The sequence below is a fragment of the Crinia signifera genome, chromosome 7, assembly GCF_055691185.1.
Source record: "Crinia signifera chromosome 7, ASM5569118v1, whole genome shotgun sequence".
Taxonomy (NCBI): domain Eukaryota; kingdom Metazoa; phylum Chordata; class Amphibia; order Anura; family Myobatrachidae; genus Crinia; species Crinia signifera.
In genome coordinates, this window is record NC_139223.1 from 124,108,556 (window position 1) to 124,124,453 (window position 15,898).

Sequence of the window (15,898 nt, forward strand, 5' to 3'; positions counted from 1 at the left end):
CATAGTTGGAAGAGAAGCATACTTACGGGAACTTAACCTCCACCTCTAACCTGTTACCTGCAGCGTGTTGCCTGTAAATATACAGTTGGAGGCCAATAGTAATACATCATTAAGTTACCATATCTATGCTCTAAGAGGCATAAGCACTGGTTTATAGAAGTGGATATGTTGTCCATAGCAACCAATCAACTTCTTATTTATCTAGCACCTTCTAGAAGAGAAAAGCTGAAATCTGATTGTTGCTATGGGCAACATCAGCACTTACAAAAACCTGCACTTTATACAATATACCCTTAGACTTCTCTTGAAAGATAAACCACCCATGGATGCCTGGAGCTCGCCCATTTGAATTAGCTTTTTCCTGATGGCAGAAATTGATTCTATTTCAGGTCTGGAGAATTGAGAATCTAGAGCTGGTGCCAGTAGAAAAACAATGGCTTGGCCATTTCTATGGAGGAGACTGCTACCTGATTCTCTACAAATATCTTGTCAATAACAAATTCCATTATATTATCTACATATGGCAGGTAAGGGTTGTGAAAGCTGCTTCTTCTATGTTCCCCTGTTCTGTATATATTACACAGTGATCGGTAAGGTATATCAGGGTTTACTGAATATAAATTAGGGATGCCTTCATCCCAGGATCCAGTTGGTAATTGCAGTTTTTACCAAGCATCTAACACTACCTATGTAAAATAGTATATAATAACATATATATTCCGTAGCTATACCAGAACCACCTCCAGTTTAATTTAATGTAATCATTCTTATTACATGGCATTAAGTCCCCAGAAATGTGATTATAATAATAATAATTATTATCATTATTATTTTGTAGTGTATCATAGTGTATTTTCTATTTATAATATTGCACTAATTAGTGAATATATGTGAACATGTATATTGGGTGGAACTTCCTATTTATTTATAAAACATTTATTATTGTAGCGCATGTATATTTTGCAGCACATTATAGAGATTAATGAATCATTGCCATCAGTCCCTGCCACTGGCCCTTATTCTGGTTCATTCCTTCGGATACGCGTTCGCACTATCCGAGCGAATGAACCGTGCATCCCCGTGGTAAGCGAAGACACGTCTATAAGGCCACCACATCCGTTCAGACAGACTAACACACAAAAGGGAGTGGCGTGGCAATGCACGTACGTACCGTGTGCGGACAGAACTAACAAAGTTCACACGGTCTTCCTGCGTGCAGACGGATGGACAGCCGAACAAACTCCCTCTGCTGGTGTTTAACACGGCCCAGCATGAATCCGCACGGAGCTCATGATCAAACCCATTAACCAGTTACCCAAAGTACCAATACTGGTATTTTTATTTATTTATTTATTAACAATTTCTTATATAGCGCAGCACATTCCGCTGTGCTTTACAAAAGGAGACAGCGATACAACAAACAGGGTATTTACAGACAGTCAAAAGGTAGGAGGGCCCTGCTCCCAAGCTTACAATCTATAGGGAAATAGGCATTGATACATAAGGATAGATACTGTATTCTTTATTGCATCGATTCCACCAGAATGCAACTGGTTCTGTGACTGGTTCTGGAATTTGATAAGCTTGCCTGAAGAGTTGAGTTTTTAGGGAATGTTTATAGGTTTGGAGACTGGAGGAGAGTCTTATTGTGCTTGGGAGGGCATTCCACAGAGTGGGTGCAGCTGGAAGAAAGTCCTGCAGTCGGGAATGGGAGCGAGTAATGAGTGTGGATGAGAGATGTACATCTTGGGAGGAGCGTAGAGGTTGTGTTGGAAGATATTTTGAGATAAGAGAAGAGATGTATGTTGGTGTAGTTTGGTTTATGGCCTTGTGTGTAAGTTAAATAATTTTGTATTGAGTACGGTAGAATACAGGTAACAAATGAAGTGACTGACAGAGTAGCTTTGCAGACGATGAACATCTTGGCTAGGAAGATTAGCCGCGCAGCTGCATTCATGATGGACTGTAGTGGTGAGAGTCTGTATTGGGGAAGGTCAATAAGGAGACTATTGCAATAATCAATGCGTGAGATGATGAGAGCATGGATTAGAGTTTTTGCAGTGTCTTATGTAAGGTAAGGGCAAATTTTGAATATGTTTTTTTAGGTGCATGTGGCATGATTTTGAGACAGATTGAATGTGGGGTACAAAGGAAAGTTCTCTCTCTCCAAATAGGCCATTTTGTAGCCGAGGCCCGAGGCTTTCCACCGAGCCTGGCCCCACATCTCTAGCCCCCAGGAACTGGAGATACCGCAGAGCAAACCTGGAACGTTTTCCCCATAGGATAACATTAGACCCACTAATTCCAACCCCCACCCGGTTCCAATGGCTGCCAGTTCCCCCTCCTCAGAAGCTTGAGGTTGATCTCAGTCAAACCCAAATCACTGGGCCTTCATTTTGATACTACAATGGTTCATATGGGTTAATTGGTTCCAGAGATATTGTGGGTAAACCGATTTTTTATTTATTTCTGAAGGCAGATTTCTCTGGAACCAAATAGTCCAGTTTCACAGGACCAAAATCATTCGAAGCCCACTCAAAAGTTCCTCAATATGATACTGGTGTAAATGGGTTAGTTGGTTCCGAAGATATAGCCGGTTGGTTAAAGTGGGGGAGGAGGGGGTAGTTTTCTCTCCCCCTCACACCAGAAAATGCAGGGACTAGGCTGGTGCAAAAGGGGCCAGCCCGGGAATGTCCCTGCATGATCCTGGGACCATATTCCCAGGTAACTACCTGCATTTTCTAGTGTGAGAGGGGTATTATTTCAAATAGCCGGGACCTGCAGTGCTCAGGGGGCTGGACGGCTGTCACTTCTGCCTGGCGGGTCTGTCCACCAGTTACCACGAGCATGTATTTCCCCTTGGCAATGAGCATGTAATCCCACATGGCAATGAGCATGGATCCCCTGGCAAGGAGCAGCACTTATGTAGCATCATTTTTAATAGGCATTATGGTGTTTGGCATAATACGTAATGGACATTATGGTGTGTGGTTTAACATGTAATGACCATTATGGTGTCAATTTTTAATGCGAGCCTTTGGCGTGCAATGCCCCTGTTTATAAAGCATATTGCTCAATCGTATAGTGTGTATTTTGGCTCAATCCATGTGGCAAAATGTGAATTTTGCCTTAATCTGTGTGGCATAATGTGAATTTTGACACAATCCATGTGTCATAGTGTGAATTTTGGCTCAGTAGGTGTGAATTTTGGCTCATTCCATGTGGCATAATGTGTACGAGGCAAGTACAGGATAAGGGGGTTACTATTGTGTGTTGCATGATTTGTATAAGGGGTATATGGTGTGGTAAACTTAGGTGACCACATAAAAGTTGCTGAAATGTTGTCTACCAAGTTTTGGCTTTTAGTATTTTTGTTATGACTGGAGTGCCACCTCACCCCGCAAGTATCTTAGGACATCGGCATCCTGTGGGTGCACTGGAGGGCACCTAGCAATATATCTCCCTGTATCCTGTGATTGTCAGAATGTGTAATATATTCACACATTAAACTTTTCTTAATAAATTTGGAGCCTTTTGTGTGCCACCTACTTTCCTACGACCATATAAAATAGACTCCCCCCTAAGGAGGTAACCCAGATTTGGGACACCGGAGTGCTGTGGAAGATATTGTGTGTGTGTGTGTGTGTATATATATATAAGTGACTTGAAAACAGTTAATAAACTGAAACACCGTCAGATAGAGTAGTCAGCTCCTATATTCCACCTGTTTTGTCCCTCTTTTTTTGTGCCAGGCCCTTGCATATGCCAACCTTTTAGCCATTTTCCACCCTATACTAAACCCTTTGCATTTTTCTATGCCAGCCTCCTGCCTTTTCCAGGCTTATATAATTAGTTGAAAGTATTTCCACAAATAGGGACACACCCATGAGCAGACCACCCAAGAAGAACACTGGTCACCCCCCCCCCCCCCCCCCCCCCCATTATTAGGTGCTGGCCACAACCCCTATTATTGAGCATGATAGGCCCTTGATCATTTTTCCTCTATTTAGACCTTAATCTAGCACTGCCTAACATGGGCAGAGCACTTGTATGAGAATTGGCACATAATAGCAGTTAATAATAGTGGTGCATTTGTGTATTCAAAGAATCAAATATATAAGCGATTTGAATGCAGAGAAGTGTAAATGGTTAAAGTTTAAAAGTGTGCTTCCTGTGTTGCTGCCATGTAGTTAATTGATAAATGAGAGAAACCTCTATGCTGCATGGGTGTGTATTGCGTGCAGCTGAAAGTAATGTAGCTAATGTGCATGTTGATTGTCCGACCGAATGCGGGCCGGCTGATGCGGCAGGGCTGCGAGGCGTGAGACTCATTTTTTTCTTCAGTGAGTGTTTCTCATGAAAAAAGGTCAGAGCAGGTCCATGCACTTAGTGACTCGAGCGGGGTGTAGGCCTAGCACTTGTTGTCACCACCCACCTGCACACCCCGGTTAGCACCCAGTGATACGCCCAGATTACACCCACTGTGTCAGACCATGCAGAGTTTTTCTGGTCGCTGAGTTACATCGGTGCACGGTGGAGTGAGGCTGCACATGCACAGTTGGCTAAAAAAAAGTGCTCCGACCTAGTCAATCAGAATAAGGGCCACTGTCCCTGGCCATTTAGCCTGCAAATATGTTTTTAGATGATGGAAAGAAACTGGAGTACCCTGAGGAAACCCATGTGGACAAGGGGAGAACATGTAAACTCCACTAGATAGGACCCTGGTTGAAATTGTACCCAGTACAGCAGTGATTTGAGACATTAAATGTTAATCACAGTGCCATTGTGCTGCCCATGTTTCCTTAATAATTCTCATATCAATCAACTGCTTTTCTATTTAAGCAGTTTATGCTTATTTATCTTAAACCAATTAAAAGCGGTGACATTAATTCCTCTTGTCTTATGATGGTTTTGCACTCACCTGTAATTTTGCTGGTCAGGGCCGCCACGCCACTCAAGATGAGATTACTGCATCCGCCTATCAGGCTGTGATCCTGGATCAGCAGTACGATGGACAACCTGTGCAGGTGCGCGTGACTATGGGAAAGGAACCCTCACACCTTATGGCTATATTCAAAGGGAAGCTGGTGGTGTATGAGGTAAGAACCATCATATGGACATAAGAATACATACACTTGTACCTCACACTCACAAGTTGTATATTTGTGAGAACACTTACAGGTTGTATTTCAGAGGTCGTCCATTCTTCCCTCCAGTCACTCTATTTTGATGTTTGCCTTGTTTTCTAATCTGAATGTACAATAAGTATGCTGGAAGCATCATCACTTGTTCACATGCTATTTATGATCTATTGTGAGTGCAGAGAGGCAGAAGAATCTAAAACAGGGCAGACTTGGCAACATGAACACCCAAAAGCAGTAGTTTGCTTTCAAAAATCCAATCAACATTAATGTAATGCAGGTTTGTGCAGTTTATGTGTCTTAATATATTGTGGAACTACAAGTCTCAGTAGGCTAAGACGTTTAGTTCAGCAACAACTGAAGAGCGACAGGTTTCCTATCTTTAATCTCAATGAACATCTGTCAGGGCTTGGGTCTCTGGTGTTCCCGGCTGTGGCAGCAGTGGCCCAGTGGTGGATGCTGGGAACTGGAACATGGGAGGCTTAAGATAAGGACAGTTCATAGGAGTATCACTGGCACTGTGGGCACAGCTAAGTGGGGGGAGTTGATGATACTCTGGTCAGAGGTGCGGAGTCTAAAACCACCAACGGTTTTCACCAGGGACCCTCGCTAGGAGGTTTGGACTCCGCTGCGTTCGGTGGCGAGGTCACGGCCCTCTGACCCGAGTTCCCCACAGCTAACTGGCCAGTCACGGGAGATGGTGAGTGACTAGTGGCAGTGAGCTTGAAACTTGGAACCATGGTCTGCGCTGGCCTGGGAGGCCGGAGAAATAGCAGTGGCTTGAGAGCCAGCACGGAGTGTTGACGGCCTAGAAGCCGGAGGGAGTGTAGATGACTTGGGAGTCGAGACGGTACTGTAGATGGCCTGGGAGCCAGTGGGAGACAATAGCCTGGGAGCTGGATGGGTATTGATGTGCTGGGAGTCAACAGGAGCTTGTTGATGACCTGGGAGTGGACACGGGAGTTGACGGCCTGGGAGCTGACATGGCTGTTGACGACCTGGGAGTCGACACGGGAGTTGATGGCTTAGGAACCGACACAGGGAATAAAGGAACTGCAGAGTTGACACCTGTGTTGACTTGGGAGTCGCAGATGGTATTAGCAAACTCTGCTGAAGGATGCTGTAGTGCCCTATCCTATTGCCTTAGGAGCTGGAGAAGGTAGACAGCGAGGAAGGTAACCTGGCAGTTGAAGAGACCCAGGGAGCTCTAACATCAGCAGATGACAGCAGCAGATTGCAAAGGATTTTCACAGGAGTATCACTGGCACTGTATCACGGTCACAGGGAAATCATTGGACAACAGAGTCATGCGATTGCAGGTGTCATGGCAGCGCCCATGTGGCGTGGGCCCGACCCACGACCAGCGTGGGATGCTGGCAACAGTTCAGGATAATGCCACTCAGATCCTGCCAAGGAGAGTACCCGGGGACAGCACAGGACAAGGGCCTGCACTGCAAGACACACCAGCGAGCGGGTAAGGAACGCAGATGCATGCGCAGATGCGAACACGCACCGCAGTTTCTGACAACATCAATCAGAATAAAGATGCCTATCGATTACCTATAAAATGTATATGAAAATAAAAGAGAGAAACAGTGTCAGGGATAGAAGGACATAGAGAAGCAACAGGGAGAGAGGGGGAGAAGGAGCAAGAAGGAGAGACACTACTTGATTACAGCACTGGATGGGGATGGGAGCATACATAGACAGACAAACGGGGAAGGGGGCATGGTGACATTTAGGTGATACTAAAATAATATGAAAAGGTTGTGAAAACCCTTTTTCACATTCTTTTTGTAAACAAAAATGTCATAAATCTGCACCTTAGAAACCTGCACATGCTCAAAATCATAATTATTATACTTCTGTGATTATTTTTTTTGCGATTCAATTGGAGGGTTGCCATTTTTACTGATTAGCTAGTGAAAAAAAATGGATATTTTTCTGTTTTTCCATATTTAGGGTGGAACATCCCGTGCAGACAACAATGAGACACCACCTGAAATCAGATTATTTCATGTCCACGGGACCAATGAATACAATACCAAGGCTTTTGAAGTACCTGTCCGTGCATCATCCCTCAATTCCAGTGACGTATTTGTGCTGAAGACTAAAGGAGTCTGCTATCTGTGGTGTGGAAAGGTAATACCAAGAACTATATGGTGATCTGACAATAGGACAGGTAATACCAACAGCTATATGGTAATCTGATCAACAATAATAGGACAGGTAATACCAAGACCTATATGGTAATCTGATCAACAATCATAGGACAGGTAATACCAAGAACTATATGGTAATCTGATCAACAATAATAGGACAGGTAACACCAAGAGGTCTATGGTCATCTGGTCAAAAATAATAGGACAGGTAATACCAAGAGCTATATGGCACTCTGGTCAACAATAATAGGACAGGTAACACCAATAGCTATATGGTGCACTGGTCAACAATAATAGGACAGGTAATACCAAGAGCTATATGGTACTCTGGTCAACAATAATAGGACAGGTAATACCGAGAGCTATATGGTATGGTACTCTGGTAAACAATAATAGGACAGGTAATACTAAGAGCTATATGGTACTCTGGTCAACAATAATAGGACAGGTAATACCAAAGCTATATGGTATGGTACTCTGGTAAACAATAATAGGACAGGTAATACTAAGAGCTATATGAAATGGTACTCTGGTACACAATAATAGGACAGGTAATACCAAGAGCTATATGGTGCTCTGGTCAACAATAATAGGACAGGTAATACCAAGAGTTATATGGTATGGTACTCTGGTCAACAATAATAAGACAGCTAGTAATCCAAGAGACTTGGAGTTAGAAAAATAAAATCACAAGTCTAGTACATAATTCTTTGGGAGGAGGGGGAGAGACTTGGTTTTAAATACTACATTTCAATTTATAAAATGAAAAAAACAAAAAAACTTGGATACCATATGTATTAGGATCAGACTTACATCTTTTTCCATTATTTGTGATTCTAATACACAGGAATTAAGATAACCCCTAGGATGGTTGAACATTGTAATCTGATAACTTTCATTAGCATTCAGAAATTGATGAGATTTGGTAAATTCAGATTTTTTTAGATAATATTCTTTTAGGTTGATGTATCAAGCAGTGGAAATAGTGGAATATTTTTCCATAGTAATCAATCAACTTCTATTGTACTTATAATTTTAGAGAATATACTTAATAAATTCTACCTAGAAGCTTGGGGTTGTTATGGGCAATATATCCACTGTAACGCACCAGCAAATCAACTTCTGTCATTTTTTTAGGCACAGCAGAATGGCTGGTGTGTTATCACCTTCCACTTTATCACTGCACCTAGTTTAATGCATCTGCCCCAATAATCCCTAAATTATTATTTTATATGAGGTATTTAGATTAAAAATGCAGTAAGCAACCTTTAGACTTTTTTCTTGTTGTCCCACAGGGCTGTAGTGGCGATGAGAGAGAAATGGCCAAAAATGTTGCTGACCTGATTTCCAGGGGCGAGAAGGTGGTGTTAGCTGAGGGCCAGGAGCCAGATGAGTTCTGGCTGGCTCTGGGAGGCAAAAGTCAATATGCCAACAATAAGAGGTAAAGACCTGATAACTGATGGCCGTAGTATGTCCAACTGTAGATTCTAAGAACTAGTGACCATAGTATATCCAGAAAGAGACTGATGATGAGTTAAACAGATATTGGCCGTATTACAATAGTTCCTGCAATACATGCATGGACATAAATGCACATATTTGCCTGGAATGCAGTAAAAATACCGACGGTCAAAATCCCGACACGGTCAAAATCCTGACATTTAAAATCCCGACAAGGACAAAATCCCGACAAGATCAAAATACCGACATATAGAATGTACAGGTGAAACAGTCAACATGACTTTCTGTCGACAGGTCGACATGGGTTTTTGTTTATTGACCCGACATGTCCCGACAGGCGGTATTTAATGCCCTACCGTCCACTAGGGTGTGGTGGGAGAATAAAATAGTGCCCGAAGCATTGCGGGGGGGCTGCGGTTCACTTCCAACTGTGTCCATGTCGACCGTGTCGACATTCGGGTAAAAAAACTGTGAAAAAACATGTCGACCTCGCGACCTGTCAACAGAAATCATGTTGACTGTTTCACCTGTACATTCTATATATTGGTATTTTGACCTTGTTGGGATTTTAAATGTCGGGATTTTGTCCTTGTCGTTATTTTGACCGTCGGGTTTTCATACCGAATCCATTTGCCTGTATGCAGCGTCATACATATTATTGTAGTACACCACTACCTATATGTTTGCTCTATTTCACAGGTTCTCAAACTCGGTCCTTAGGACCCCACACAGTGCATGTTTTGCAGGTCTCCTCACGGAATCACAAGTGAAACAATTAGCTCCACCTGTGGATCTTTTAAAATGTATCAATGAGTAATGAATGCACCTGTCGGGTGACTTGTACACTAGTGATGAGGACAACAATATTTCTATTTTAACTTAATCCTTTCATTTTGTGCTTACATCAATATTTAAATGACAGGCTATCATTTTTATCATCTCTCCTGCCATTACACTGATACATAGTGCTGCAGGCAAAAATGAGTGAGGTTTCTCTCCCGTAATTATTCTCATTGTGTACCTGATTGAATCTGTAACAAAGAGAGGGATCAAATTCTAGAGAAAGCTATTTTCAAAATAAATAAATAAATGGAATGTTTTATTACAGTAACAGAGTATTAAACGCAGCAACTGAATATTTATATCGACCCATGGCAAATCCAGAACCAATACACATGTCACATGCAAGTATAGGAAGCAGCCAGTGTGTGGGCTGAACAAATAGTAAAGAGGTCACCTTAGGAATATAGTAAATCTAGTAACATCACCAAGCATGAGGTACTGTTCACTTGTTGTATTATCTGACTTATGTTGATTTGAATGGTTGGTCACCTATTCATCACAAAAAAATTCTACATGATGGAATGCAAAAGGTAAAATAAATATGAATACTTTGTTCTCCTATAGGCTGCAGGAACAGACGACCGATATTAACCCACGCCTATTTGAATGTTCTAATAAAGCAGGAGTCTTTGTTGCAACAGAAATCACAGATTACAACCAAGACGACTTGGATGAAGATGATGTGTTTCTGTTGGATACTTGGGATCAGGTGAGAGGAGGAGACAGTGAGGCAGGTGTAGAGTTGAGCATGCACCACCTTGCGTAGTGTGTCTCTCTTGTGTAAATGCGCACTGCACATGCAAGTAGGAGAATTCATTCTCATCACAGACACACTTATGCCTGGAGAGGCGGAAGGGGGTTCTAAACACACTTATGCCTGGAGAGGCGGAAGGGGGTTCTAGACACACTTAAGCCTGGAGAGGCGGAAGGGGGTTCTAGACACACTTATCCCTGGAGAGGTGGAAGGGGGTTCTAGACACACTTAAGCCTGGAGAGGTGGAAGGGGGTTCTAGACACACTTATGCCTGGAGAGGCGGAAGGGGGTTCTAGACACACTTATGCCTGGAGAGGCGGAAGGGGGTTCTAGACACACTTAAGCCTGGAGAGGCGGAAGTGGGTTCTAGACACACTTAAGCCTTGAGAGGCGGAAGGGGGTTCTAGACACACTTATGCCTGGAGAGGCGGAAGGGGGTTCTAGACACACTTATGCCTGGAGAGGCGGAAGGGGGTTCTAGACACACTTATGCCTGGAGAGGCGGAAGGGGGTTCTAGACACACTTATGCCTGGAGAGGCGGAAGGGGGTTCTAGACACACTTAAGCCTGGAGAGGCGGAAGGGGGTTCTAGACACACTTATGCCTGGAGAGGTGGAAGGGGGTTCTAGACACACTTAAGCCTGGAGAGGCGGAAGGGGGTTCTAGACACACTTATGCCTGGAGAGGCGGAAGGGGGTTCTAGACACACTTAAGCCTGGAGAGGCGGAAGGGGGTTCTAGACACACTTATGCCTGGAGAGGTGGAAGGGGGTTCTAGACATAGGCGAATCTAGGGGGTGGTCCGGGGGTGCACAGGACCACCCATTAGCCCATTTGTAGCTGAGGGATGGGGCTTTCCAACGTGCCCAGCCCCGTGTCTCTAGCCCCCTGGGAACCGGAGATACTGCCAGGCAAAGCTGGAACGTTTTCCCTATAAGATAACATGGGACCCGCTAATTCCGACCCCCACCCAGTTCAACGGCTGCCAGTTCCCCCTTCGGCATAACTGGGTTGATCTCAGTCTAACCCAAATCGCTGGGCCTTCAATCTGATACCAGGCTGGATCCATATGGGTTAATTGGTCCCAGGGATATTGAGGTTAAACCGTTTTTTTTTTTTTTCATTTCTTAAATGTAATTTCATGACTGTTTATGTTCTTTGAGGGCAGATTTCTCTGGAACCAAACAGCCCAGTTTCACGGGACCAAAATCATTCGAAGCCAACTCAAAAGTTCTTCAATATGATACTGGTCACCGTCTCATGTAAATGGGTCATTTGGTTCCGAAGATAGAGCTGGTTGGTTAAAGGGGGGTAGGGAGAGGGGAGTGGTTGTCTCTCCCCCTCACACCAGAAAATGCAGGGACTAGGCTGGTGTATAAGGGGTCAGCCTGGGAATGTCCCTGCATGATCCTGAGACAATATACACAGGTAAATCCCTGCATTTTCTGTTGTGAAAGGGGTATTATTTCAAACAGCCGTGACCTGCAGTGCTCTGAATACAGCCGGGCAGCCCCCTGCTCTCTGCCCAGCTGTCAATGACTGTCACCCCTGCAGCTTCCGCTCCAATTCTTCTCCCCGCTTTCACCTCAGCCCGTCCCCCCTTTAATCATGTGGTGCCAGCGCCCGGCGTGCTCCCCCGACGTCACGCACAACAGCGCGCACAATATTTCAAATGTCCACTCGGCTAGAGGGGACACTAGGAGGGGAGTGGGACCATGCTCTGCGCTGCGCTCTGCTCCTCTCCCCATAGATGCAGCTGCACCGCTCTCCATCTCTCCCTGTAGCAGCAGCGAAGGCTCATATAAAAATTTACAGTAAGTGGCACTTTTGGGGGCATTGCTTAAGGGATGCTACAAGTGGCGGTATGTGGGGGCTTTACGCATAATGTGTGGCTTAATGTGTAAGGGGCATGACGAAGTGCAGCATCATGTGGAAGGGGCATTATGTGTGCAGCATCATGTGTAAGAGGCATTATGTGTGCAGCATCATGTGTAAGGGCCATTATGTGTGCAGCATCATGTGTAATGGGTACTATGGTGCACGGCATCATGTGTAATGGGTACTATGGTGTGCGGCATCATGTGTAATGGGTACTATAGTGTGCGGCATCATGTGTAATGGGTACTATGGTGCCATCAAGCAAGAACCCCCTAGCAAGGAGCACGTAGGTAAGCAGCACTTATGTGGCAAATATGTAATGGGCATTACGGTTTGTTATATAGTATGGGCATCATGATGTGTGGCACAATGTGTAATGGGCATTATGGTGTGTGGCCTTATGTGTAATTGGCATTACGGCGTGTGGCTTTATGTGTAATGGGTATTACGGAGTTTGCTAAAATGTGTAATAGGCATTACTGTGTATGGTCTAAAGTGTAATACCACACCCCTTTTTTAGATGGCACGCCTCCTTCCCATGAGGCCACACCCCCTTTTTGCCACGCGGCTACGCAGCGCAAAGGTCCCCCTGCTGTTGTGTCTGGTTCGGGGACCACCCATTACCATAATTCTAGATTCGCCTATGGTTCTAGACACACTTATGCCTGGAGAGGCGGAAGGGGGGTTCTAGACACACTTAAGCCTGGAGAGGCGCAAGGGGGTTCTAGACACACTTATGCCTGGAGAGGCGGAAGGGGGTTCTAGACACACTTAAGCCTGGAGAGGCAGAAGGGGGTTCTAGACACACTTATGCCTGGAGAGGTGGAAAGAGGTTCTAGACACACTTATGCCTGGAGAGGCGGAAGGGGGTTCTAGACACACTTAAGCCTGGAGAGGCGGAAGGGGGTTCTAGACACACTTATGCCTGGAGAGTGCATGGTTCTGTCTTAAAAAATATGTAAAAGTTAAAATAAAAAAAATGGTGTGGGGATCACCCCTCCTGAGCATAACCAGCCCCGGGCTCATTGAGCCGGACCTGGTTCCAAAAATACATAGGACAAAAAGAGTAGGGGTCCCCCGTATTTCTGAAACCTGCCCCAGATTCTTGGACCGGACCTGGTTCCAAAAATACGGGGGGGGGGGGGGGGGGGGGGGACAAAAACACTGGGGGTTCCCCGTATTTTGAAACCAGCAACAGGCTCCAACAGCCGGCGGCGTCATGCCACATCCAGGGGACACTTTTTACATAAGGTGCCCCGGCCATACCATGCGCCCTGCGGGTTCAGCCCTGGACACCATATCTGGGGGAGTGGGGACCCCCAACCAATTCTTCAGCTGTCCAGAGCTGAAGTATGGGACTGTCCCCGGCGTCAATGGGCGGTGGATGCCGGGCTGATACGTGTAAAAAAAAATTGCATTTTTACAGGTGAACAACAAGTCCCAGCAGGTCCCCCATATGCTGGGACTTGGTGAACCACAATGTATTAATGGGCCCCATTGGACTTGTAGTCCACCTGTAAAAAGAACGTAAAAAAAACCCACAGGCACAGAGAACAGTAAAACTTTGTTATACACACACTAATTTTACACCTATACTCACAAAAAGCTTTGTCTCCATCTGTGCCCGGCAGCAGCTCACCCCATACTGACTGAGAGGTGAGCCAGCTGCCTCTGTTGTAATGACAGCAGAAAAGCAGAGTGGTACAGAAGCACTCCACCCATATTGACTGTAGGCGTGGAAATGGAGATGCCTACAGCCAATCAGGGCTGAGAGCATCTATATCGCTGTTACAGTTCGATTCTCCGCTGTGATTTGTGAGTATACAGTGGGTGTATAATAATCCATAATTCCAGAAAGATATGCTCCAAATTGTTGAAATTTCTGTGATCATATTTGTGCAACCGCAGTCAATTAATGCCTCAGATTCTCAAATTGATTGAGGCCACGAGTTATGGAGGTCATGTTAGATTGCCTGGTTCCCATCCTGAAATGCCCTAATTCATGGAAAGACAAAACCAGCCAAAATTCGTTCTCATTAAAATAGGATTGATGCGTGCAGAAATTTTATTCTGCTTACGCTCTGTATGTCAAAAACAAAAAAAACATTTGTGTCCATGCTAAGCCATCCACATGACTAAGAATCAGTATGTACTGCTTGCTCATTGTTCTTTTCTTATCCTCTCTAGGTCTTTTTATGGATCGGTAAAAATGCAAATGAAACAGAAAAGAAGGATGCTGCATTCACAGCTCAGGACTATATAAAATCTCACCCGGGTGGACGTGATCGTGACACACCCATAATTTTAGTGAAGCAAGGATTTGAGCCCCCCACCTTCACTGGCTGGTTCCATGCATGGGATCCATTTAAATGGGAGGTATGTGATTTGTTAACAACTTTCCATGTGCCCAATCACTAGCAAGAAACAGGGACTATAGAGAAAAATCAGAATAGTCCCAAACTCTAAAGCCACATCTGTATGTCAATAAATAAACGCAGGAAGTCATGAACATTTCCATATCTCTAATATCTATCCCTAGTCCAGAATTGCTGTATGTTATGGCAAGGATTACCATCAGTTTCCATTCTGATAATGTGGGATCCTCAAGTTCTATTTGGGTACTAAGATTTGCCTGGGTTTAGCTGTTCTGGTAATCATACCGATCCTTGTGGCTGAAATGACTGGTTTGTTTGGGCCCCCACAAAACATGCTGCCAATGGGCAGAGGACATTTCTGGCAATGATCTCTCCATGCACAAACTACCTATACATAGGCAAGATGTCATCATCATCATCATCATCAACAACCAATTCCTCACTCCCATCAGTGTGTACATCCTTTTCTTCACACAATACAATCTAGATTAGGCATGTCCAAACTATGGCCCTCCAGCTGTTGTGAAACTACAAGTCCCTTCATGCCTTGCCACAGTTTTGCTATTAGGGAATGCTAAAACTTTGGCAAGGCATGCAGGGATTGTAGGTTCACCACAGCTGGAGGGCCACAGTTTGGTAGTGGGGACACAGGACCTCAATTAACTGTTTAAAATGGCAGATACTGGAAGCACATTATAGCAAAATGAATCCGCTGTGACTGCTGTCATTCTTGGTCCCCCTTGTAAAGGATTGTTTAACAGTCAATTGTTTTGTTTAACTACTACAAGTTTTCTTCCTGGTCCCCTTCTGGGATGAAGATCAAGGATCCTTCTGTGGAAGCATGGATAGGAGAGGAGCCAGTCACTGCCATCCTATCTAACACTGCAGTGCCACTACTAGATGTGCCATGCGTTTGCGCTACCCCTTTCTGACGCTTAGTATTCCAGCTACCTCAGTGAAACCTTTTGGCCTAAAGTGGATAAAAATAATATTGTGAGCTGTGATGTGTAAAGAATAGTCTGGCAACGAATGTTATTAAGGTTAAATTGGAACAAAAACACTCCTAAAATTTTAGCTGTTTTTATGATAAAAAAATAAAAATAAAATCCAGATCCAAAACAAAAATCCACAAGCATGGTTTTGCAAAACCGATACAGATCCAAAACCCACAAAAATGGCCCAGAGCTCACCCTTACTTTACTGCTGGTAAAGTATGCAATTTAAACCCCTCCAAGTGTTTTATTATTCATTGGGGAGGTGTGGCAGAGATTCTGCACTGTCCTGG

At 44.4% G+C, this 15,898-nt stretch overlaps 1 protein-coding gene across 1 annotated transcript in view; it reads left to right on the forward strand.

Moving 5' to 3' along the window:
* The window catches only part of VIL1 (villin 1), a 58,790-nt gene that overhangs the window by 36,325 nt on the left and 6,567 nt on the right, over nt 1-15,898 (forward strand). The window contains exons 12-17 of the mRNA XM_083152050.1: nt 390-527; nt 4,941-5,099; nt 7,104-7,283; nt 8,599-8,744; nt 10,172-10,316; nt 14,426-14,614. Coding sequence (XP_083008176.1) covers nt 390-527; nt 4,941-5,099; nt 7,104-7,283; nt 8,599-8,744; nt 10,172-10,316; nt 14,426-14,614 — 957 coding nt within the window. The remainder of the gene's footprint in view (nt 1-389; nt 528-4,940; nt 5,100-7,103; nt 7,284-8,598; nt 8,745-10,171; nt 10,317-14,425; nt 14,615-15,898) is intronic.